The sequence below is a fragment of the Fundulus heteroclitus genome, chromosome 3, assembly GCF_011125445.2.
Source record: "Fundulus heteroclitus isolate FHET01 chromosome 3, MU-UCD_Fhet_4.1, whole genome shotgun sequence".
NCBI lineage: Eukaryota > Metazoa > Chordata > Actinopteri > Cyprinodontiformes > Fundulidae > Fundulus > Fundulus heteroclitus.
Genome location: NC_046363.1, coordinates 34,048,328 through 34,071,642, shown reverse-complemented (window position 1 = coordinate 34,071,642; position 23,315 = coordinate 34,048,328). Strand labels below are relative to the sequence as shown.

Here is a 23,315-nt window from a genome sequence, read left to right as displayed (position 1 = left end):
TAAACATGTCCACCATGTGCTAATTGCTAATAGCTGTGGTCATTGTGCGAGACGTTTTTTACCACTGTTGCCAAGTCTGCTTGTTTTTGTCTAAAGTCGCTCTTGTTTTTTTTGGGCTTGTTTCTGAACATAAAGTCACTCATTTTGGCTCTTAAAAAATAACTATAAACACGAGTAAAGGGGCGAAGGGATATCAGCCGATTCACTGTAGCGCCCTGTGCCCCTCCCATATATATACTTCCTGGGAGGGAAAGGGAAAAAAGACAACTAGCCGTCTCTGCTGGGAGGACAGAGTAGTTTCTGCCCTACACATCCCCTTATTCGAACGTGTTATACTGTTATACTGAATTATCTTACCTGTCCAACAGAGAGCCTGCAACCTCCACATCTATTTTGAATCCTCGCTAGTTCATTGTCTCCACTCCACCTGGTAATAATAGCTATGCCAATATAGACTCTTGTTGTCTCCCAGTTATTACTTCTTTTTTTTTCTTGGTTACTTTTTCTTCCATCTCACTGGACAAATAGTATGGATGGTCCTCCATTTCAACATAAAACACCAAATAGAATGATCTACTGTTGTCTTTGCTTGTTTATACTCCTCCACCGACAGCACTTCTTGATATAGAAGACAGATAGTGAAAACGTGTATGGCTGACAAGTTTGTCCCCTTTTGGCTACTGAAATCAGAAAAGGTGATGTAACATGGTTCCTCACATTGTGTGCACTAAGCACTATAAACTACTAATTCTAAGTTATGAGAACAATTTAATTTTTTGATGTGAGGTTATTAGACTTTGCCAGATTAGGTATGTATAAAATCAGTACTTGATCTGTGGTAATTAAAAGCCAAATTAATTACACACTGGCCCTTTAAGTATCACATGCTTTTCTGGTCACTGCATGAGTTGTGCATTACTTTCCACAGAGCAATCAATTTTGTGCATCACTGTTCCACTGAAAGTAAATTAATCATAGGTTCCATGCAATAGATTGTTCTCTATACCATTTCTTTAGGCAATAATATAGTTCAATTTTTTATATATATATATATATATATATATATATATATATATATATATATATATATATATATATATATATATATATATATATATATATATATATACTGCTCAAAAAAATACAGGGACCACTTAAACAACACAATGTAACTCCAAGTTAATCACACTTATGTGAAATCAAACTGTCCACTTAAGCAGCATCACTGATTGACAATCAATTTAACCTGCTGTTGTGTAAATGGAATAGACAACAGGTGGAAATGAGAGGCAATTAGCATGACCCCCCCCACACACCCCCAATGAAGGAGTGGTTCTGCAGGTGGTGACCACATACCATTTCTCAGTTTCTATGTTTTCTATCTGATGTTTTGGTCACTTTTGAATGCTGGAGGTGCTTTTGACTCTAGTGGTAGCATGAGACGGAGTCACCAACACACACAACGGGCTCAGGTAGTGCAGCTCATCCAGGATGGCACATTAATGTGAGCTGTGGCAAGAAGGTTTGCTGTGTCTGTCAGCGTTGTGTCCAGAGCATGGAGGCAATACCAGTAGACAGGCCAAAACATCAGGAGATGTGAAGGACATAGGAGAGCAACAACCCTGCAGCAGGACCGCTACCTCCGTCATTGTGTAAAGGGGAACAGGAGGAGCACCACCAGAGCTCTGCAACATGACCTCCAGCAGGCCACAGATGTGCATGTATCTGCTCAAATGATCAGAAACAGACGCAATGAGGGTGGTATGAGGGCCTGAGGTCCACAGGTGGGGGTCATGCTTACAGCCCAACACCGTGCAGGACGTTTGGCATTTGCCAGAGAACACCAAGATTGACAAACTTACCAGGTTTGTCTTACTAACTCATCTTGATTAAGAGATGGTTTCTTAAGTAAAGGTTTAATAATAATAAATAACTATTTTATTCTAGCACAGAAGTGATACTTAGTTTTGGCAAATGCCTAAGTTTAATTCAGTGATTGGTATTAGGGAGCATAAAAATCCAGATCAGGATATCTCATTTTTTGTTTTTATGTTTTACATGTCCACACAGTGTCCACACAGTGAAATTTATTAAACTCTGGTTTTTGACAGCAGTATTTATTAAAATTCACAATATTTCCTTTTATTTACAGCTGTGTATATATATATATTTATATAAAACCAACTTCATAGAGGTGTTAAACATAGAAAAATAGTAGATGCAACTGCTGAAACAGAACATTGTACAACATTTCTTTCAAGCATAACCCATAAAGGACCTTCAAGTTGGGATTTGCAGCATTCAGATATGTAAATTATCAGCGTGTCGATTCAAAGTCTGTGAATACTGTCTTTTTGGTCCATTCCAGGTGAGCTTATCCTTATCCCCGACAACAGTTTCCAGTCTACACATCACAGGTATATTTTAGTTTAAATGTGTTCTCACCCCTTTCTTTACTTGGTCTCAGTAGGGGACAAAAACTAAACGATAAAAAAAAAAAAAAAATATTTGCAGTCCAAAAGGAGTCCCCAATTTCTAACAAAGCTCCATCAGCATCTGGAAGTTACTGATTTGTCTTCAAACTGTTCACTTCCTCCTGTATAAAAACAGTGATTGTTTTGAAAATGTTTTATATTACAGTCATCTTCAACCACAACTTCTGTATTTTCTTTTTTGTGTGGTGACAAACAGCACACAGTCTGTTACAAAATATGCCAACTTTGCCTTACTGACCTGCAAAGCCAGTCGCTTATTCCTTTCCTCCCTCAGTTCTTCTTTCACTTCCTGCATGTCTTGTCTGATTTAAAGAGACAGAAACAACAAAAAATAGATTACTAATGTGGGAAGGTCTAAATGGGTTGATAACACAACGGTGACGCTTTGCTAAAGACATTCGGACTTTGCATAAAGAAAAAAGCATGTTGGGGATCATCTTCGAACACTTTATGCAATTAAAAACCTTGTTTAAGAAAAGAAGTATGAGAATTACTCTTGTCGCGTTTGCAGCAGCTCCAATGCCATCCTCAGCTCTTTGATCTCTGCCTGCAGGCTTTCTACGGTAGCTCCTTCGTCTTTATGGTTCACAGTTTTGCTGGCAACAGCAGGTTTCGGAAAAGCTGGTAGAACTGGAGGCGGTACTTTTGCTGGAAGCTCAGGCTTTGCAGGAAGCGTTGGGAGGTTTTCAGACACCTTTAAAGATACAAAGACATTCTCATGACGGTGAAAAGATAGGGTAATTATGCATCATGTCACATGAACAAATGACTAATCCAATTAAAATGCAGAGTAGGTACCACTGTTCACTCTTTCTTGTTCGCCCAAAGTCAATCTACCAACAATGAGGAAAACGTCACAGCTAAGTGTCTTTAAACATGGCAAGGTGGTTGGTGGCAGATGAGCAATCGTCTCTAAGGCAATCATCTCTCTTGTTTACAGGGAATGGTCTGAATGAGGAAAAATATCCACCAGTCGTTTAAAACAAAAACAAGCTACCAAAGCATGGTTGTTGCCCATTTTCATCCCTTTGTAACCACAGTGTAGCCATATTTTAATGGCTACTACCTGCTCAATAATGTCCCCCGTCAGGACCTGCCTAAATTCAATTGTAACTTCTAATTTAGCATTTGTCGGCATCTGATGTGTCTAATAGATGTGCAGCCGTAAACGACAAGTTGTAAATGACAGCACCATCTTGAGAAGGAAATCACAGCTGTAGTTAACATCCCCTTTTATTCATAATTGTTTTTATTTATTTAAGTCCGATGCGAAAGAAAATTAAAATAGCCATTATAAATGTTACAGACCTTTTGCAAGCCTAGCGGTTTGTCACTTTGGAGCATTTTCGTTGATGGTTCTGCTGCATCCGTCTGCTCTGCTGCATTCTCTGTCTGCAAGAGAGAATCGGCCTGAAATTACCTCTCATACTTTGCAATCTTAACAATGACCGAGCAGCTAAGTTGAAACCCAAATGATTCTTCAGGGAATTGTTTTGTTCATTTCCCAGAACGAGTTGACAACCCTCAGAGATTGTGCTTGAACTTGTTGCTCTTAACCTTCTGATGCATGAGTTATGAAATCTTGTGTAAAGATTTTTTTAAATGTGTTTAAATGTGTTTCTATCCTTCTTAGGAAATGAAAAAACTAAATGTGAACCTCTTTTTTCAAATATAATTTTTTTTCAGGAAGTTACAGACATGTCCACCACAGTGGACTACATGTGCTCAAGCACTCAATATAACAGTATAAACTTAATGGAAGAATAAAAAATAAAAATAACTCAATTTTATCATAAATACAGGACCACAAATTTCATTGTGTGCTTTGAAAAGCACCTTAACATAATTTTACACACCAACATAGCGCTGGAGGATATAGGGAAAAAGCAAATCCATAATAGAAATCATATTGATCAATATTGATAATTAACAAATCCAAAACATATATTTTGAGTCCAGCCCTGACGATTTTATGTTGTTAAGTAGCGACCCATTTTTAGATACAGAACACACAAACACTGAATTCAAACTCAACCCTTTATCCAACCAACTTTTTACCAAAACTGCAAGTTTTTAAAAAAGAAGAAAGAACCTGTGCTCTCAACACTTTGAATTTAGAGAAAGTTGGTAAAGCATCAGTGGCACACTCTTCCATGTGCATGCAGCATCATGACATCTGTTTTGACCTTGATGAGCTTGAGCCAGTGATTTCCTGTGCTGAATCTGACTTCATTGGGTGGTCTCTCTTCTGCACTTTGGTGGAGAGGGGGTCCCACTGGGTCTTACTTTTTTGCACTGCTGGAGGGAGCCAGCATTTCTCAGTTTACAGGCCACAGAAGCAGACAACCACAGGTTAGCTGTGGCTACGACGTAGCTCATCATCCGCATATAACTGTGAATGTGAATGACTGAATGTAGTGTGAAGCGTTTGGGGTCTTGATAGAGCGCTATACAAGTACAATTACATCAAACTTGGTAGAGAAACAGAGGACCTGTAATTGCTGTGAAAGTTGGTTTTACAAAGTATTTCCCTTGGTGGACTGAAAACAATAATTTTAGTGCTTTCAAATCTTTATTTGAAAAAAAATATTGAAAACCTATGTATCCATTTACTGCTCTTACACATAGTTTAAACAACCAGTTAGTTTCCGTAAACAGTTTTGTGGTTGGAAACAGTTTTGCATTAGTATCACAGGAGGGCATTTAAAAAAACAACACCTCAACGAGTCAAATATTGCATTTGCTAGTGTGTGTCATCACTGACAAGTGTAGAAGAGTGATATTATAAATGCGATGATCTTGCAACTGTACAAACTGTGGTTAACACAACACATGTGAAACCCTATTCAGGCCGTTGTAATGACAAGTTTGTCTAACAGCAAGCAAGATAAATCTCTAAGATAGAACTCACTTGTGCTGTATTCAGGGCTGACGGGGGTCTCCTCTGTGGAGGTTTGGCTCTATTAGCCGTGGGATGACTAAGCTTTTCAGTTTGCACATCCAGCCCATCAAACTGGTCGGCGTCCTTCTCTGGTTGTTTTGGTGAGATGGGAGCTGCATCCCCGTTGGTGGCACTGAATGTGAAAGGAGGACAGATCTGTTAATCTGTTCATGTTTTCAGAAGAAATGAAAAACTCGAAAGACATTTTTGCGTGTTTGAACTCTACAGGTGCAGAGAAAAGTAACTGAAGCTTGAGGTGCATCTCGGTCATTCTTGGATAAACTTGATTATTCATGCATAACTTTCTGTTTCCCTGCATGCATGAAATAACCGCAGATGCCACCCAACTTTTCTGATATTTCGCTTCTTGGATGCATCTGATCAGAAAACCCTATGGGATTCTTAAGGAAATAAAACGTTTGATATAGTATTTTTGTGACAGCCTACCCACGACTAACGTTTTCAAGACAGGACCAGTTTTCTTTTGAGTTCATCGTGTGTGCCTGCTGTGTGTATTTTGCTCCGGAAACAGGAAATGAGTCAAATCAGACCTAAACAGATGAGAGCGGTTGATTTGAGTTTCCACTGAGCCACTAAATGTCATACATCCTGGCTTTATTCTTTAAGGACTCCATGGCAACTGGAGGTGGCCACTAAAAACCTGCAGTAATATTTGAAAGCAGTGATTTTGGTGCCAGACCAAAGAGCAGCACGGGTTCTTGACATTTCTTAAAAAGGCCCCTTTTGCAGTAGGCTGCAAACCAACAACTATTCAGTCCCTAGCAGATTAGCACTGGGATTAGAAATGCAAGAAAACAACGTCTGTGTTACTCACTTTGGTAGAAGCTTGGCGGGTTTTTCTTTAATAGGAGGTGGAGCTGGTTTCATGATTGGCAGCTTTATTTTTGATGGAGGATTGGTCCTCAAGTCTTTCTGCTCTGGTTTATCATCTGTAAACGAAAGTCATGCCATCCCATTTTTTTAAACCATCTTTAAAATGTATAATGTCTAATCGCATACCAGTGAAATTGGCTGACACTTGTACCTTTCGCCTTTGCTTGATCATTTTTATCCATCGCTGTTCCTTCCTTTTTTGCTAGAACAAAAGGACAAACACTATTCATTTACATCTAAGGACCCAAGTAAGGTGTCAACACAGCAGGTGTGGGCTGAGATTCAACACTGAGCAGTCCTACAGTATAATTTTCTAAAAAAAAAAAAAGATTGCTCCAACTGAAACAATTTTTACAGGTGTGCAGGGGATTTCAGTCTGCAGCACATCTCCCAGGTGTGTTTCTGCTTTGCCCACACAAGCAGATCTGAAGGAATGGCATTGCAACAGAGGCATCCTGCTCAGCAAACCTGCACTTGCTAAAAGAGGTCACAGAATGCTGCACGACGTTTCCCCTCTCTTCCTGTGTGTTAACAGTTCAAACGTCGTAAATGGTTGGAGTGATAAAAGCCATTCTACACGTTTTTATTTCTGTTGCACAGAAAACAGCTGTGAAACTGCCCGAGTAGTTTTGTAATCTCACCAGACACACCTGCCTGTGTCTGGGGACGCCTCTGGTTTGTTAACAAGCTTTATTGTTCTAATATTATTTTCCATCTGTTTAGCCAGTTGTGCTATTTGGAGGTCAGGTGAACACAGTAAACAGCCGATATTGCCACTAGGAGTACTTTTCACTGTTAACAGTTTCCCTGTCTTAAAGAAAAATAAGTAAAAACTGCTGGTTTTGAATAAACAGATGTATTTGCTAAATGTTATTTTGTGATTCAGTTATAAACCAGGAGTGACACATTGAACAAGAATGCCACCCTGTACAAATACCTGCTATTCACAAAAATGAGAAAAGAGAATTAAACTTTTTCTAGTGAGAATTTATATTCACTATAAAAATTATGTAGTCCAGGTATGAATATTAGGTTGCCTAATTTAGGTTGCCTTACTGCCACAAAACATGTCAAAAATGTTCTGCTTTCGGATTTCAAAAGTAGAATGTTTAAGCCTGAAACTGAGCTGTATACAAAAGCTGTTCAGCATAGAATTAGTTACAGCTTAACCAGTGTAGTTTTTTCATACCGTAAACTACTGTTGATAAGACAGACAGACAGAGTTCACGTTGATAAAGAGGGGGTCCACAATCTCACACAGTGGTGCTCTAGGAACAATCTCATCCTGAACACGTGCAGGACCACGGAGCTAATAATGGACCAAAGGAGGTCCAGGAGTACTGAACATGCTCCACTCTGCATACAGGGGAAATTAGAGTGTATGGACAACATAAAGTTCCAGGGATTTACAATTCCTCCGACCTCTCCTGGTCCATGAACACCACCCACCATGTGAAGAAGGCCCAACAACGGCTCTTCTTCCCCAAGAAACGGGATGGACTTTCCACTAAGCTGCTAAAAGATTTCTACATTGCTACAATAGAAAGTGTTTTATATCTTGGCATAACTGTGTGGTATGGGAGCTGCACAGTGAATGAGAGGAAGGACTTAGCATGAGTGGTGAGGAAAGCACAAGACATTCTGGAACGACATGTGCAAGAACGGAACTCGGCTTATGCTATACCAGTCCAGAGAAGGGCCTGACGCATTGCCACTGATCAAACCCACCCGGGCGATGCACTGTTTGCCCCTTTTCCATCAGGCAAATGTTCAGGAACCTCAAATCCAAAACTAACAGACTCAAAATCAGCTTCGTCGCAAAAGCTGTGAGGGCTATCGCCCCCTGCTGAGAAGACTGAGTCTGTTACACATCCCAGTAACACTGCTGTCAATGCATATTTGCACACAGTCTTAACTTATCAGGAATATTATATAGCACAATTCTGTATATGAAGGTTTAAGACTATTGCACAGAATTTACTGCAGGAAGGACTTTATCATCAAAGAAGCTTTGAGTGAATAATTCATGCAACACAGTAAATCATATCGTTTAAAACGCATGAACTTTCGGAACTCTGTACGAGTCCAACAGACTCTAAAGACTACTTTGTGCGTTTGGGCTTCTCAAGAAGTGTGGTTGGCCAGTGCAGCCAAATGACAGACTAAATTTAACAATATGTCTATGTGTGTTGTGTCTACCTGTATATATTGTTCGTGTGCATCCTGAGCTGGTATCTGTCTCAAAAAAATAAAATAAAAATAAAAAAAATCACCCCAGTACAACGCAGTGACAATAAAAGATGTTTGATTCACTGAGACCAAGTATCCATAACACTGTTTGGAAAAAAAAATGTTTTTATCTGAAAAAGAGGTGTACAGTTTCAGAAACAAGTGTGCCGTAATATTGGGAGCCCAACAAGCAGAATCACAGGCGAATTTGACAGCTCTTCAAGAAATATTTCCCAGTACTCCCTTCATATTATTAAATGTGCAAGAACTTAAAGTGATGTGAGAGAATGCATTTAAAAAGGTTTGCTAATTGAGTAAGTTAATCTCCGATGCACAAAGACTGCAGAAAAAGTGAATATCCTGTTTCTTTACTGACAGAACAGTTGAAACAAGAAGTAAATACCTGAACAAAAGCCCTACCTTGGCTGCTCAGAGCATTGTGCCACATTTCCCTCTCAGGCAACTCATGCAGGGTTGTGGATCAAATACCGTTTCTAGCTGGTTGTGAAAATCTGTCACAGAGCCTTCATTTGCCCCTCCGCCCCCATTTCCTCCCAGACTCCTGAACTGTGGCACGTGACCAGTTTAACCATCCCCCAATCTTACTACGGTCTGAGAAATTCATATTCCGCATTACAACATGTTAGTTGAGGTGAAACCTGTGTAAAGAGTTTAGAGCATGGGTCCTAGTCAATGTTTTGAAGGGAATGCCCCTTTTGAATTTGCCACCAAGACAAAAGTGTTGCAATGTGGGAACATGCATCGTCTTTGATATGAACAGCAGCTAAATCATGAGCCACATCCTGTTCTCATGCACATCCAGTCTGCAGATAAGTTCATTTTAAAGTGTTTAATGAGATCAACAAAGTAATAAAAGCCCAATTAAAGAAGAAACAATAAATCAATGTCTATGTAACCTATTTTAATGTATAATGTCAACAAACTGTTGCTGCAATCTCAGTAGCATATCTTTCAAGCCATGTCTTCTTCAGTTTTCCACATCCAGTATGAAGACTGACATTTTTTGCCCATTCATGTTTGCAAAGTAGATGTGTCTAGGTTAGATCTGGATTTTTAACTAGGCTATTTCAATACCAGCATGTGCTTTGGTCTAAACCATTTAATTTAGCTCTGGCTGTATATTTATGGTTGTCCTGATGGAAGGTGGACCTCTACCCCCGCTTTAAAGGCAGTTCCAACCGGATGTAGCCCTAGGAAGGTCCTAGAGAGTTCTGCTTTTCCATGTTTATAGAGCCTTTAAAGAGAAAGTGGCACAATAAATATGCACCAGGTCGGACAATGCGACCCCGAGTTGTTTCACTCTATAAACTTCTCGTAGGCAAGAAGTCTTTACATCAAACTGTTTTATGTGTGACACTGAGCTTGATACCCTAAGGTGCTTTAAGCAGGTGGTCGCAAGAACGTGCGGCATCACCGTCCCTCTCTGCTCTCACTGACAGGTGTGCGGTGGGAGCCTGCTGGAAAACAAACAGCTTTAGGTGCTCAGCTAGCTAATCACACATTTTACCATGTGTTCCCCCACTGGGAATTGTAGGAATTTGCCACAAGAAATTTAGGCAACAGTGCGCTCAGCGATGAAGGTTAAAACATCTGCGGAGAGTCAGTACATGGAGTCCACCAAGCTCACAGTATGCACACAGTACGCCTGAGTATGTGGGAGCCTTTAAGCAGCCTGAGCCCGGAATACACGCTAGCAACAATAAACCTAGTAAGTTAATTCAATATAAGAGTTACATTTATTTTAGCCTTATGTTAGAAACAGTGCAGTGTAGTCCAACTACTGCAGAGATGGATAGCTCTCCCTCTCAGGAGAGAGCTGTACACATGAAGGAGCGGAGTGATATTACACACTTGGGAAGAATATTTAGTGCACCTTATAATACGGTGCACCTTATATGTGGACAAAGACACACAGAGACATGTTAATTCACTGTGCACTTTATAATCCGGTGCCCCTTATGGTCCGAAAATTACGGTAGTCTTGTCTCGCTGCCTGCATATGGTTTTCCCCAGTTTGTTGTCGCTCTGCCTGCCGATCTCATGCACCTGTTGTTGTCCATCCCTCACTAGTTGCCTTAACTAATGCTTGTTTGCACCATCTGTATATTGCTCCCAGTTGTTGTTTGCTCACCCTGCCAAACTCCATATTTCTGCATGAGACCTGCCCTCGCTGGTGGAATTTTTCCAGTGACTGCATGCTCGTCTATTTGCTCTGCATTCCTGTGAGGCTCTGCGGCCTGCTCTGGTGAGCCATCAGCCTGGTAGTTCTGGTCCTTATCCAAATGTTTCTCCAGCCATCTCAGCCACCATCTACAGTACACTGCCCAGTCACCTCCAACCTGTTCTGTCACCAGTCATTCTTACAATAAACCTTTTAAGTGCAACACCGTGTCTGGCTTGAATATCAGGTTCCCAGATCAATTCATAACAGTAGAGTTTGTGAAGCAGAGGTAACGACTCCAGACGTGTGAGAATTTTTCGTTTGTAGACTGAAGAAAGAAGGTTAAGTATTCCAAAGGAAAGAACTCCCTAACGAGTTCATGCCAAGATTCTTTAGGAGGTTTATCTTTCAGGACGTTCAACCAGTATTTCTGAATTTTAGGGCAGGATCAAACACAATCAATATATGTACCCAGACCGGACTTGCATTCAAGATATTTAGGAGAGGTTTGATTTTTATGTCTTCTGCTGTGGGGTTGGATATGCAGTCTATGAAGAATTTTAAAGATATATAGCCACATAATGTGCTTATAAAAACAGACCAAAAACTGTTCAATCATGATAAAATAAGGTTATACACACCAAGCCTCCAATTTGATAGTGTATTGATAGTCCTTTTTGAGCCAAAAAAAGAATTTGCTCTCGGGCACGATTAACAAATTCAAATAGACATGGCGACATCTAGCAACGGTATCGTAGAACTATCATAATACCAGTTTCCTTAATTTATAAATCTATCATAAATAATGCCAGACTAAGCCTGAACCTCTGCAATGCTTCGCAATAAAGCGGCAGCGCAGCGTGATCGAAGACTAACCATTATTAAACAAACACACAGATCTACGGCAACTTAAAGAGCCTCATATCAGAAAATGTACTCATGTCAATCAACTCTCAGCGACATTCCAGTCTTCTACCTCTTGGAATCATATTTGTTTCATGCTTTTTTCACATTTCACTGGATTTTGGACCATTGTTTCGCTGGGAGATGCTAATAGCCGTTAGCCACTTCCTTCTTTTAACCCCTGCTGCGCATGCGCACTATGTACTTCCATTAGAATCATAAATTAACACAAAATGCTTTCTTTACTAACAAAATGAGCAAAAATAAAGCATAAAACACCAAAATAACAACTAATATGCCAGCAGGACGTGGTTATGCACCTTTAAATTGTAAAAGCCTGGCTCAATTAAAGATATATGTTTTGGTCGATTCCAAATGACCTCCCACTTCTCCTCCCCAATAACCAAAATCAGTTTGCCATGTTTGCGCAGCAGCAGAGACGTTGTTGTAAAACGAAATCTTGACATCCAGGGTGATGTCCTCCTTCGCCACGCTGCCACGTCACTCTGTTAGATTCCTCTTGTTTCCACCTAACCTGGGGATTTCTGCAGCTCCTCCAGAGTTATGAGTCTCTTGACTATCATGTTTAGAGCCCACCTTATTCAGCCAGTCAGTTTAGGTTGAAAACCATATCTTGGTAGGTTTGCAGTTGTTCTATATACTCTGCTACATTTCAACCTATCAGTTTTCTGACGATAGACTGAAAAGTGTTGAACAGTGTGTTTCTGAGTCTTTATGATGCTTTTAGTTCACCAGTTTAAAAAAAAACCTTAGAGGCCTTAACAGGACAACTCTACATATACACACAATCAGATTAAATTGCACACAGTTTCACTCAATTTGCAAATGAAGCTACTTCTGAAATCCTTTGTACTGGATTTTCTACTGGGGCATCAGGAAAACGTTATGTGCTTGAAATTCTATCAAATTAGACAAAGTTAAAAGGTTTGGAATACTTTTGCAAAAATGAAGTCTATATAGAAGCAAGAAAGGATTATAGATTAGAAAAAGGAAAAGATCATGACCAACATGAGGAACAAATTCACAAAACTAATACTGCTAAATCTTGTCAATACATGTATAAAACCTCATCTCTCAGGACTGTAAATGAATGCAATAACTAGTTTAGTCAGGACTTGTTGAAATGTTCTGACTGTGGCTCTTGCTGCCAATTTTAACATCTGCCCAGACAACAGTTCACCCAAGTCCAAAAGAACAAACTCATAGCCAGGTCCAAAAATCCAGAAACTGGAACTCCAAACCCCCCAAACAAGTGTCAGACCTCATCTGCTGTGGTGCAGCTGGGTTTTATCAAAGCAGAAAACATGCTGTTCTCTCACCTGGTACTTTTATAGTGGTGCCACGTGCAGGTGGTTTGCTCATGGTTCCAGACTAGAGGAGAAGAAACCGAAACTTAAATAGATTGACTTTTGTGACTTTTTGTCCAATAAAAGCAGCTACACAAATTTTCCATAGTGGGAAATTTCCAGTGACTAAGTCTAAAGACGGGCCTGAGTCATAACGGGCTGAAAACCTCTTATAGCAACATAACAGATGAAAATAAGCAGATAATTTGCACCAATTTCCAAACAAAAAAAAATATTACTATCAAACATGGCAAAGTTTCATGAAAAACAGCAGGATGTTTTAATTTCTCCTGGTTGGACGATGTAACAGTTCTACACCAAGTGTGTTCTGTTTGCTTTAGTTGTGCGTTCACTCACTTGCAGAGTTTCCAATTCTGGCAAAGGCATGACAAAGTTGTCAGGAAAGAAGCCGCATCGGCCGTTCAGCTCCCCCTTCCACCAGCCTTCATCTTCTGTTTCCTTCAGAACGAGATTAAAGCGTCACATTAGAGCCGCATAATTGGCACACTCCCTTGGGAGATTAAATTGCTGAACAGAAAGTTCCCAAAAAGGTCAAACAAAACACAAGTTCCTTGTTATCGTTTTATCTGAGGGGACTGCCATGTTTGCGTTATGAAAAGTGTGCCATGACAAACATTTTAACCAGTGTGTGCAGCTTAAAAGTTTAGATTTATTTTGTTTATGAGGTCCTAAACTATATACTTTCTCTTTTTAACAACAATACACACTTAATTTTAAATAAAGTGTGTATAAACCAGGAATGAACATCTGAATCAATTAACTGTTGTTTCTGGTGGCTCTTGCCTACTTATGCAGCGATAGTCAACAAGGTTGACTATCGCTGTCGAGTTTACTACACTCCACCTTCCAACAAGAGAGCAACCCTAAACACACATCCAGAGTTGCAACGGAATAGTTTAGATCAAAGCTTATTATTGCCAAGGGAAAGACTTAAATGCAATTGAAAATATTATTGATCGGATATGTCTTCAGACAAAGATCAGTATCTATCTAGAGCAGGGGTTCCCAAACTTATCCGCCTGGGACTCCGAAAATGACAGCGGCAGAGACTGGCGAACCCCTTATGGTAGGGTGGGGGTTGGATCTCTTTTTTCTTAAAGGAGATCATGAGAATAAAGTCATAAAATTGTGAGAATAGTAATTTTATGAAAAGTCACAATGTTCTTTATCCATATACACCTAATATCACTTTATTCTCGTGAACCCCCCCCACACCCCAAAAAAAATTATTTGTATAATGGCCATTGTTTTACAAGAACAAATTTTTAGTTTTCCAGTTTTCCCTAAATTGTTTTACTCAAGTATTAACCCCAGGTGGGCCACATGCAAAATAAGCATTTTTATTATTTTGCATTTTAACAAAAGAAATTAGGCTAGAATGTGTTTTACGGTATCTCTGTTCAGTCAAGAATACCTGGTTAGAATCTTACTAATTTTAATATGTAAGAAAAATATGGAAAAAGTCCTCTAATTTAGCACCAAATCATATACTGAGGCCTTGTACACATGTACCTGCATCTTTATAAAAACAAATATGTTTCCCACATTGTTTTTAAGAATAATGTTGTACACACAGGATCATTTTCAGACCCACACAAATGCACCACATTTATCTTAAACATCCCAAACGTATAGAGGGCAGTGTACCACACAGCAAAGAACATTGTCAGCCAATCGGAATCCTTGAAAAGAACCATGTGGTCCCTCCATATTGGGAGGGTGTAAAACAGCTCTTTCTCCTTTGCTCCTCAACATATTGGAGAAATTGGGCTTACAAAAACAGACAACCATAAACGCCTCAATGTAAAAACCAACGTAAAAATCTGCACCTCTATGACAGCATTCCTTTTTCCTCCACTTCATATCCAAATCAATAACACCTTGGTAGCACATGAAGTCAGTGGCATATTATTTGTCACAGACTCTGATGCTGCTTGGCATTTACACATGTGAACACAAAAATGGGGCTTTCTTCACTTTGGGCAGATTTTAAAAAAAAAATCAAAAACAACAGTTTTTATGTGGCTGTAAGGTGAAAATGCATTCGTTTTCCTAGATATCCAGCTACATGTGGACAAGGTCACAGAAAGTCACTGTCTTGTCACCAGCAGTGGAGCTACAGCAGTTTTTCCTATTACACCATGCACACCATAGGGTGGGTGTCTATTCCCATTAATTGGACAATAAACAGAATATATATATATCCATGTGTTATTGCCTGTTTTTCCCTGCCATTCACTATATGCACGCGAGAAAGCAACAACAAAAAAACGCGTGTCAACGTCAAATAAACGCAAGCAACGCAAGCATATCGAGTTAGCAAGCATTTTAGTTTAAAGTTCTTCCAGCATCGAATATGACAGAAACAAGTTAGTTGTAACCACTGCCAAGTTAAACTTTGGTATTGAACATAAAATGGTAACGCTGCTCCCAGCTGTTACCTTAGAAATTGCCTGTTTTTGGTAGATTTTTTCCTCATAAAGAGAATTCCCTGTCAGTGGCAATAAGCTTTAATTTATTATTAAATGCTATTTTTTGTTTTACATGTTTAAGTTGAGCTTTACACTAAATATGTGTTACTGATAAGTGCTACAAATGTTACAACACTTTTGTTCATATGGCAGCAGAACATTAAAATAAAAGTGCTCTTTACACTACTTTTGAATTCATTCTTGGAGTTTGTAAATACAATGCGATTAATCGCGATTAATCAGGCAAATTATGCGATTAATCGCGAATAAATACTTTAATCGTTGCCCAGCCCTAATATATATATATATATAACAATTTATAAGGAAAATTCTGATAATTTATTTAGTCTCTATGTTGTCAAAATGTTTTATTTATCACAACTTCAGTCTATCAGGTTTTCATTAAAAAGTAGATTAGTTCCTGTAAAAACATTTTAAATTATAAGATATGATCTCAGCAATGTGAAACTAATTGAGTTAAAAAGTTACACAAAACATTTTCAGCAAGGCTCACTTTGTGGAAAAAGTCTGTATTCCTGCTGCATATAAAAACAATTTCTAAAAAATATATTTTTTTCTCCCTGCAGCAACAAACTGTTTTTTTTTTTTTTTGTATCATGAGAGGCTTGCCCTCAGCCTACACGTGAACATAGCCTGAAGATGCCGTTTTGTGTTTAGAGATGACCCATTTCCTTGAAAGCAAAATAACCGGTTTGACCGGTTGAGCAACATGACACGAGTTGTTGAATACAGCAACTACTGTAACGAGAAATTACAAGACAGGGAAGGGAGGACTGCCTGTAAGAAGGGTGACACCAAGTGAGAAACTCTGCCAAGAAATGCCACAGTCTTCTAACCTTAGTCACGATGGCTACAATGTCCCCTTGCTTCAGTTCCAACTCATCCACCGCACTGGCCTTGTAGTCAAACATGACCTGGCAATATTCCACACCTTGGAAAGAAAGAGGGGAGATAACATGAGTTCCGATCTTGAAATAAAAAAAAAAAAAACAACAACAGAGGATTACTTTAAACGTGATAGGAAATGAAGGTTTCAACAGCGATGACGATAGCCATATTTGGGTATTATGATAATAAAGGTTCAGATCTCAAATGGAAACGGCAGTGACTAACTGCCCATAAATGTCATAAACCTTCAACCTCTCAGATATTTTCCCCTGTTGTCTGTAAACTGATTAATCAAGGCATGGCCCCACCTAGGCCATACAGATGTGACAGCAACCATTGTCAAGTTTGAGTCCGGCTAAAAATAAACCTGACAAACTGCCTTCAAATGCCATTATAAATAGAATGCATCTTAGCTCTGTTGTAAGGACAAATAAAAGCCTTCAAGCAGCTGTTAATATTAAAAAGGGTTGGAACTCACGGTTCTTTGCTTTGTTTCTCACACTGGCTTGTCGAGATATCTTTGTTGGGAAATAAAAATGAGGTAATAATTAACAGAACAACAGTTCATAAAAAATTTGAGTGATCTCATTTGTGACAAACATACACACCTCCTTACTGAACAGGGCATCAGACAGTTTAGGCCTGGCTTTGCTCTCATTTTGCTTTCCGTCTGTTGGAAAAATAGAGAAATTTGATTCGGAGTCTATGATCAAAGATAAAAACATGTTAAATTGCTTAGCCACCAACCTTTGGGAGAAACAAAAATTTCTTTGACGAAATTTGATGGAAATGCTCCCATTTTGCCATTTTTAATGCCCATCCACCATCCATCTTCAATCTGCCAGTGTAAGAAAAAGAGAAAGAAAAAAAGGAAACATTTTAATGGCTGATTTTACTAACCCACATTGACGATGAATGTCCTGTTTGCATTCCAGAGACTAAAATCAGTCCACAAAGGTTGTCTGATGATTCTCAGAAATCAGATAAGCACAGACAAAGTCTGTCATTTAAAATGAATAAATTAAAAATAGATAGATTAATTTTCTGGAACCTGATGCAAAGTATCAACTTCCAAAACTGTAAGAATAAAAATATTTTTCCTATGTCATAATCAGCATATAATTAGAAATAAACACATTCAATAAACTTACATTAATTTAGTTAAATACATGTTAGATATATAAATACATTTAAAAATCTATTTAATAAAATTTGAAGCGAGCAGTTAAAGCTAATAATCATAGACATTTTTCATAATAATTTTATGTACTATGGGGTGTACTATGAAATATCTTGTGATAAATGAAAAATACATTATTTTACTGTCACTGTGGCTCATCAAATATACCTTTGTACAGTATCTGATTGAGTAATTTGCAAAGCAAGTGAATTTCTGACAAATTTTATAGAGCAGTAGAGAACTGTACACCTACAACATACTATTTTTGATTGTTAAAAAAAAAAGCATGCAGCATGCAACTGTAAAATTTCAGATAACACAACATATACCAAGAAGAACTGAACAGAAGTCCGGTTCCCTCCAATTTAAGCCCATTTGCTGTTGCGATGACCCGAATAACTGAGAATTTGCACAAGTAACATATACCAAGCATTTGTTCTGATAATGTTTACTTGTCCTTTTTGAGCATGAGAGGGTATTATTAATATATAAAACACTGATGGGATTAAAACACCGATAGAGTAAAAACACTAGTTTAAATGCACTCAAATGCAAATGACGGGGGAAGGAAGATGTTGGTATACCTCTCTAATAATCTCCAAAATTTCACCAACCACCAGCTCCAACTCGTCTTCATTTTGAGGGCTGTATGGAAAGGCCACCTCACATTTCCTCAATTGCACTCCTTTTTTTGCTGGGAAAACAAAACATCCAAGGATCAGTGAGAAGTCACACCAATAATTATGGATTCATTTTGAAATAGTCCTTCAAAGTCACTGTGCTCGTTTTCATCTTCTCCCTCTCTGTACGCATACTGTGATTGGTATTTGTGTGCACGGATGTGGCGGCATCTATTTACAGATGGCTTACTTCAATCTCTGTTTGAGCCTGCTCACCACAGTAACCACACAGTCTTTACCATGCCGTTTTTTTAAATTACAAAAGAAAAAAAGAAAACAGCTTTACCACATTTCCATCTTGGTTTGTTTTTAGCCGGCTTAAAAACTGAAATATTTTGTGAAAATCAATCAATGATTCAATATCATCTTAAAAGGTAGCTGGGATTTTAGTAATGCAGGTTCTGTAAACTTATGAGTAATATATTTTCATTAAGAGGTTGTAGACAGATATGTTGCTGAGTTTGCAGTAAATCCCTAGAGCAGGAGAAGGCTAACAGCTACTCCAGAACCAGTTCCTCGTTTTAGCTGATTTTAGTAATTTAAAGCAATTTAAAACTTTTTTTTTTTTTACAACAGTGTACAACATTACCATACAAGTGAATGATAAATATCTAAACTTTATAGAAGACCATTTTCAAGTTTGTGGCAGCTTTCTCAGCTGAACGTCTCTTACAAATGAGGCCTGAGGCTCTCGCCTCTGTCATTCAGCCTTATCAGCTTATCGACATCAGTAGGCTACTCCTGGGTATTTTCCAACTAGCCTCACCTGATAAGGCGAACTGATACAGCCGCTAGCCGCAACCGACATAAATTTGCATAGTAAATGGACATTATTAGACTCAATAATCCACTGGGTGGTAGTATGGATAACAAACGACTACATAGGTCACCTGGAACTCTGCTGTCGACTTCAATCAAATTTGCAAATTCTAAACTCACATCTTGTCTTTTTTTGTGGTCATTTGACAAACCAGGGTGAAAAAAAACGTGACTGGATCAGATGACGCTACAATACATGTTTGATATACCAGAGAGATCTGGCATAGATTGGTCCTAATTTTCCATGCTTCAAAACAAGTTTTTTGGGTATGTTGGAGGTTTCCATCACATTTTATTGGTAAAAGACCAATTCCGATTTAAAAAAGTTTGCCTATTTTGGGGTTAAAAATATTAATAAAATTACTTGAATGTAAAAAAAAAAAAAAAAAAAAACATAGCTGAGAAGTTGCACATAAGCAAAACAACAAGTATTAAAAAACAGCCAAAATTGGTTCAGATCCCCTGGGGGTAATAACGCATTATTTACTTTGGATTTCAAAAAGAACTAAATAAAGGGGGTCCATGCATGTTTTGGTAATCGGACTTTCTTGTCAGGAACCAGAAATGAAAGTATCCATTTCTAGCCATTTCATTTTAACATTTACAAAATTGGACCAAAATACATGATATAAATAATATTATAAGAATAACATTTCCTTTAAATAGTCAAAAACAGATGAGCAGAAACTTTTATTTTGGTTTTCTTTTTACATTTAAGACAGTAAGAACAATTTTTTTCTCAACCAAAATCTTCAAATGGTTAAATGCTTTTTTTTTTTTTGTTCTGTGGTGAAGGAATTTGAGTGATTACATCTTTGTGTACACATTCTGTACAATGTGTACAGAAAAAGCAGCCTCTCCTGCTGTCACAGTACAGGCTCCATTAGGTTTCTTTCAATAAAAATAAAACTGCTAAATTTTGGTTTCACTTGGATTCATAAACATTAAAAGTAAACCAAAATAATTTAAAATTTCTGCTCATCTGTTTTTGACCATCACGCTATAAAAACATATTTTTGTGTTTTTGTGTGTTTAAATTGGCAATATCAACCAATTTTAAAATTATCATCATTACTGGTTTCTGATGGACAACATGAACAAAAACTACAATTTCAGTTTGAGTTTTTAAAATGCCAAAGATCAGCTTAAACGGTGGGTCCACAGCCTTTCCCTGCTGTGTTGATTTATCCTCCTTTTTTTAAAATTATCTGACATCAGTCCATTTCAGATAAGAACCGGTCTGATAACTATCCCTTTATTGTTTAAAAGAAACATTACAACGTGGACATTTGAACACCAGAACCCCAGCAGAGAGAACTGATTTAAGTGTAAAAGTGTTAAAAATAAATTTCTGTCAAAACAGACTTCCTGTAAAGAAGTAAACATTACAAATGTGGACAGTCATCCGCTTACAAAAACAAGTCTCAGTTTAAATCCTGATTATACTTCTTATAGTAACAGTGGGAATTTTTCCACCTTCCAAAGTATTTGCAACAAAACAAGCAAGACATTTAAAGTTTATACTTCTCCGGATGCTTCGTGGTTCCCTCTTGCCGTCACCAATCAAATACACAGGTATTTCCTGCATTAGAAAATAAAATAATGAAATATTTAGTGAGTGGGGATCAAAGTAAACCCCACACAGAGTGACAGCCCCAAGCGACTTGACTTACTTTGACAAAGTTTGCCGGGAACAAGCCTCTCTTCCCCCGCAGCTCTCCCTGCAGCCATCCTTCCTCGGCCTTGGTGACGTTTTTGATCACGTCTCCCGTCCTCAGTGTGAGCTCGTCACCCATGTTGGCCTCAAAGTCTAGCAGCACCAGCACCTCTGCAGAGAATCCACAAATGGGGCAGAAAATCTGAGTCGCTTCACAAAGGCTGGGGCCTCACAATCGATGCGTCCTGACACTTCAATACCAAGACCAACCTCTTTAAGCACTTGAGCTTACGAAGGACTCGGTGTAAAATATTTCTGACAGAATTTGTTTGTTAATAGTAAAAACGCACTTTTAATGCTAGGATTCCCCTGCAGAATTAACAAAACCTGATGGCAAATTATCAGAAAAATACAATGCTTTATCTAATGTGTGAAGAAGGGGGAAAAAAAAAACTGTAAATACAGTCCGTTTGTGGATGTGTCTCATGTTATTTGTGCATATCCTAAGCCGGTGTTTGCCTCAAAAGGTAATTTTGCCACAGTGCTAACCCTAAATCTAACATTTGGTGACAATAAAAGATTCTTTATTCTTGAAAAACAGAAATATTTCAGTTCTGATCTCGCTCTATAGAATAAAACTTTAATAAAAACAGCAAACACAAACATATTGATGTAATGTATATATATACCTGTAATGCTGTGTAGCAGTGTTCACTTAAAGGCTCTAGTTTCATTTCAAGTAAAATTAGAATACTTGTCTCATATGTGCAATATTTCTAACAGGCACAACGCAGCTTCATTCTTTCATTCCCCAGCTGCTGCTGTCCGCGTCTAAGGGTTAACCCCTTCCCCAGCAACCAAGCAAAAACAGATTATTTTCAAAGCGTGAAATCCCACCACTATGTTGGTAAAGTTGACTCACCCATGTTGTCCCTCGTTCTCCTAAGAACTGAAGTCTGCAATTCCTTCCCGAAGCAGCAAACAAGCAGCTGAGCAAAAGGAGAACTGAAAGGTTGTGGTTCTGTTGTCTGACTGACTGAGGCCCTTCTTCCGCCTTGTCAAACATTAACATTAAGCAACTATTCCTCAGGCGAGTCATGACAAGTCAGTGGTAAGGAGTAGGACGGGTTTCACATGGGACTGTGAGCTGGAAAGAAAAAAACAGAAAGAGACAAACAGGTACAACAAGTTTACAGAAAGCAAAAACAATGGTCATAGTTGTTTTGACAAAATAACTTTGTCATATTGTCCATGAGAATCAGAATTTTTTTTTTTTACTCTTCTCTAAATTTCTACTAAAATTTTATTAATTCAGGACGAATATCTAAAAATTTGTGGTTACCAACATAGTTTCCCTTTTGATTGATTTTTGATTTTTACTCTGGTGGTTCCTATTGGATAACACAAGAAATCTTCTAAATATTGTTTTCTTTTCTTCATAATTAGCACACTTTCAGACCTGCTCATCCATGCACTTCCTGCTTTCATTCTTACTGTTTACAGATTGGAAATGTACATTTTGAACATATCTGTAGACCGACCACAGCTGAAAAGCGCCATTAAGCGCAAACTTAAAAGTTACCAATAATCGATGGGCAGCGTTTGTTTCTCTAAAGTCTAAGGTAGTTTTATTGAGGTGTTCACATCTGCTGATCATCAGTTAATCAAGAGCTTTAAATAGCAGCACCTGGTTGCTGCTTTCCCTTGCTGTGAACGCTTTGCACATTAGATCGGACCTTTTGCTTACTTTAACTGTATTCCTCCAGGGAAATTCAAAATGGGTTTGCCACAATTTTAGTTCTAGCCCGTGTAACCTTCTTATGTAGGGTCCGGGAGTTCCTAAATCTTAATGTCTTTATGACCTTGAAAAACAATAGCCTAAAAGCCTGTAATGTGTCACCCTTTGAGTAGAACGATCTTATTCTGCGGATTTAGAAATTGAGAAAGTTTAAAACAAATTTCAAGAGCAATCTATGATTAAATATTGATAAGTGTACTGAGCTAAACCCCTTTTGTTTTTTTTTCTCCCAAGAGTCCCATTTCATCATTTAAACAGGGTTTTCATGCAGTCTTTAGCAATGTGTGATCAGGCATTGTGATAGTCTTTAAAAGCAGTAAAAAAAATCTAATATCCTCCTGAGAAAACTTTCAACGAACTAATAGAACCCGCTTACTTTTGAAGACTGCCTGCTTTTTTTCCTCCCAGAACTTCACACCTCTCAGCTCTCACCCACACCCTCTTGTTCAGAGGACTCTCACACCCCCTTCCCAACAATCCTCTCTATTTAAGCACTTCAGATGAGGAGTTTTGAGGAGTAGACCCCCGTCTGTCTCAGTGGATACTGGACTACCTCACTGGCTGTCCACAGTATGCTAAGACACAGTACGTCTCTCTGTCAGGCTGGTCAACAGTAATAAGGGGGCCCACAGGGAAGTGTGCTGGCACTGTTCCTGTTCACCCTCTACACTGCTTCCCTCTCCATTACTCTTCAGGCTGCCATCTTCAGAGGGTTTCAGATGACTGAATTAGTTGGCCTCATCAAAGGTGAGGGCCAGGGCAGACAGAC

At 38.5% G+C, this 23,315-nt stretch overlaps 1 protein-coding gene across 3 annotated transcripts; it reads right to left on the bottom strand.

Moving 5' to 3' along the window:
• Positions 1 to 2,351: 2,351 nt before the first annotated feature.
• Positions 2,352 to 22,371, bottom strand: sh3d21 (SH3 domain containing 21). 3 transcript variants are annotated; one of them, XM_021324651.2, is made up of 18 exons: positions 22,331 to 22,371; positions 21,671 to 21,895; positions 20,765 to 20,919; positions 20,616 to 20,673; positions 18,177 to 18,286; positions 17,160 to 17,250; positions 17,021 to 17,082; positions 16,891 to 16,930; positions 16,361 to 16,455; positions 13,369 to 13,470; positions 12,985 to 13,036; positions 6,482 to 6,532; positions 6,272 to 6,386; positions 5,407 to 5,569; positions 3,804 to 3,887; positions 2,990 to 3,189; positions 2,734 to 2,797; positions 2,352 to 2,596 (listed from the first exon to the last, which is right to left on the bottom strand). In XM_021324651.2, exons 2-18 carry the CDS (start codon positions 21,672 to 21,674, stop codon positions 2,564 to 2,566), a joined length of 1,479 nt encoding a protein of 492 aa, XP_021180326.2. In that variant the 5' UTR covers positions 21,675 to 21,895; positions 22,331 to 22,371; the 3' UTR covers positions 2,352 to 2,563. The 3 variants fall into 3 exon arrangements, with proteins under 3 accessions (XP_021180326.2, XP_012734222.2, XP_021180327.2); XM_012878768.3 differs by lacking the exon at positions 22,331 to 22,371 and adding an exon at positions 22,208 to 22,329; XM_021324652.2 differs by lacking the exon at positions 22,331 to 22,371 and adding an exon at positions 22,265 to 22,280.
• Between the last annotated feature and the right edge of the window lie 944 nt (positions 22,372 to 23,315).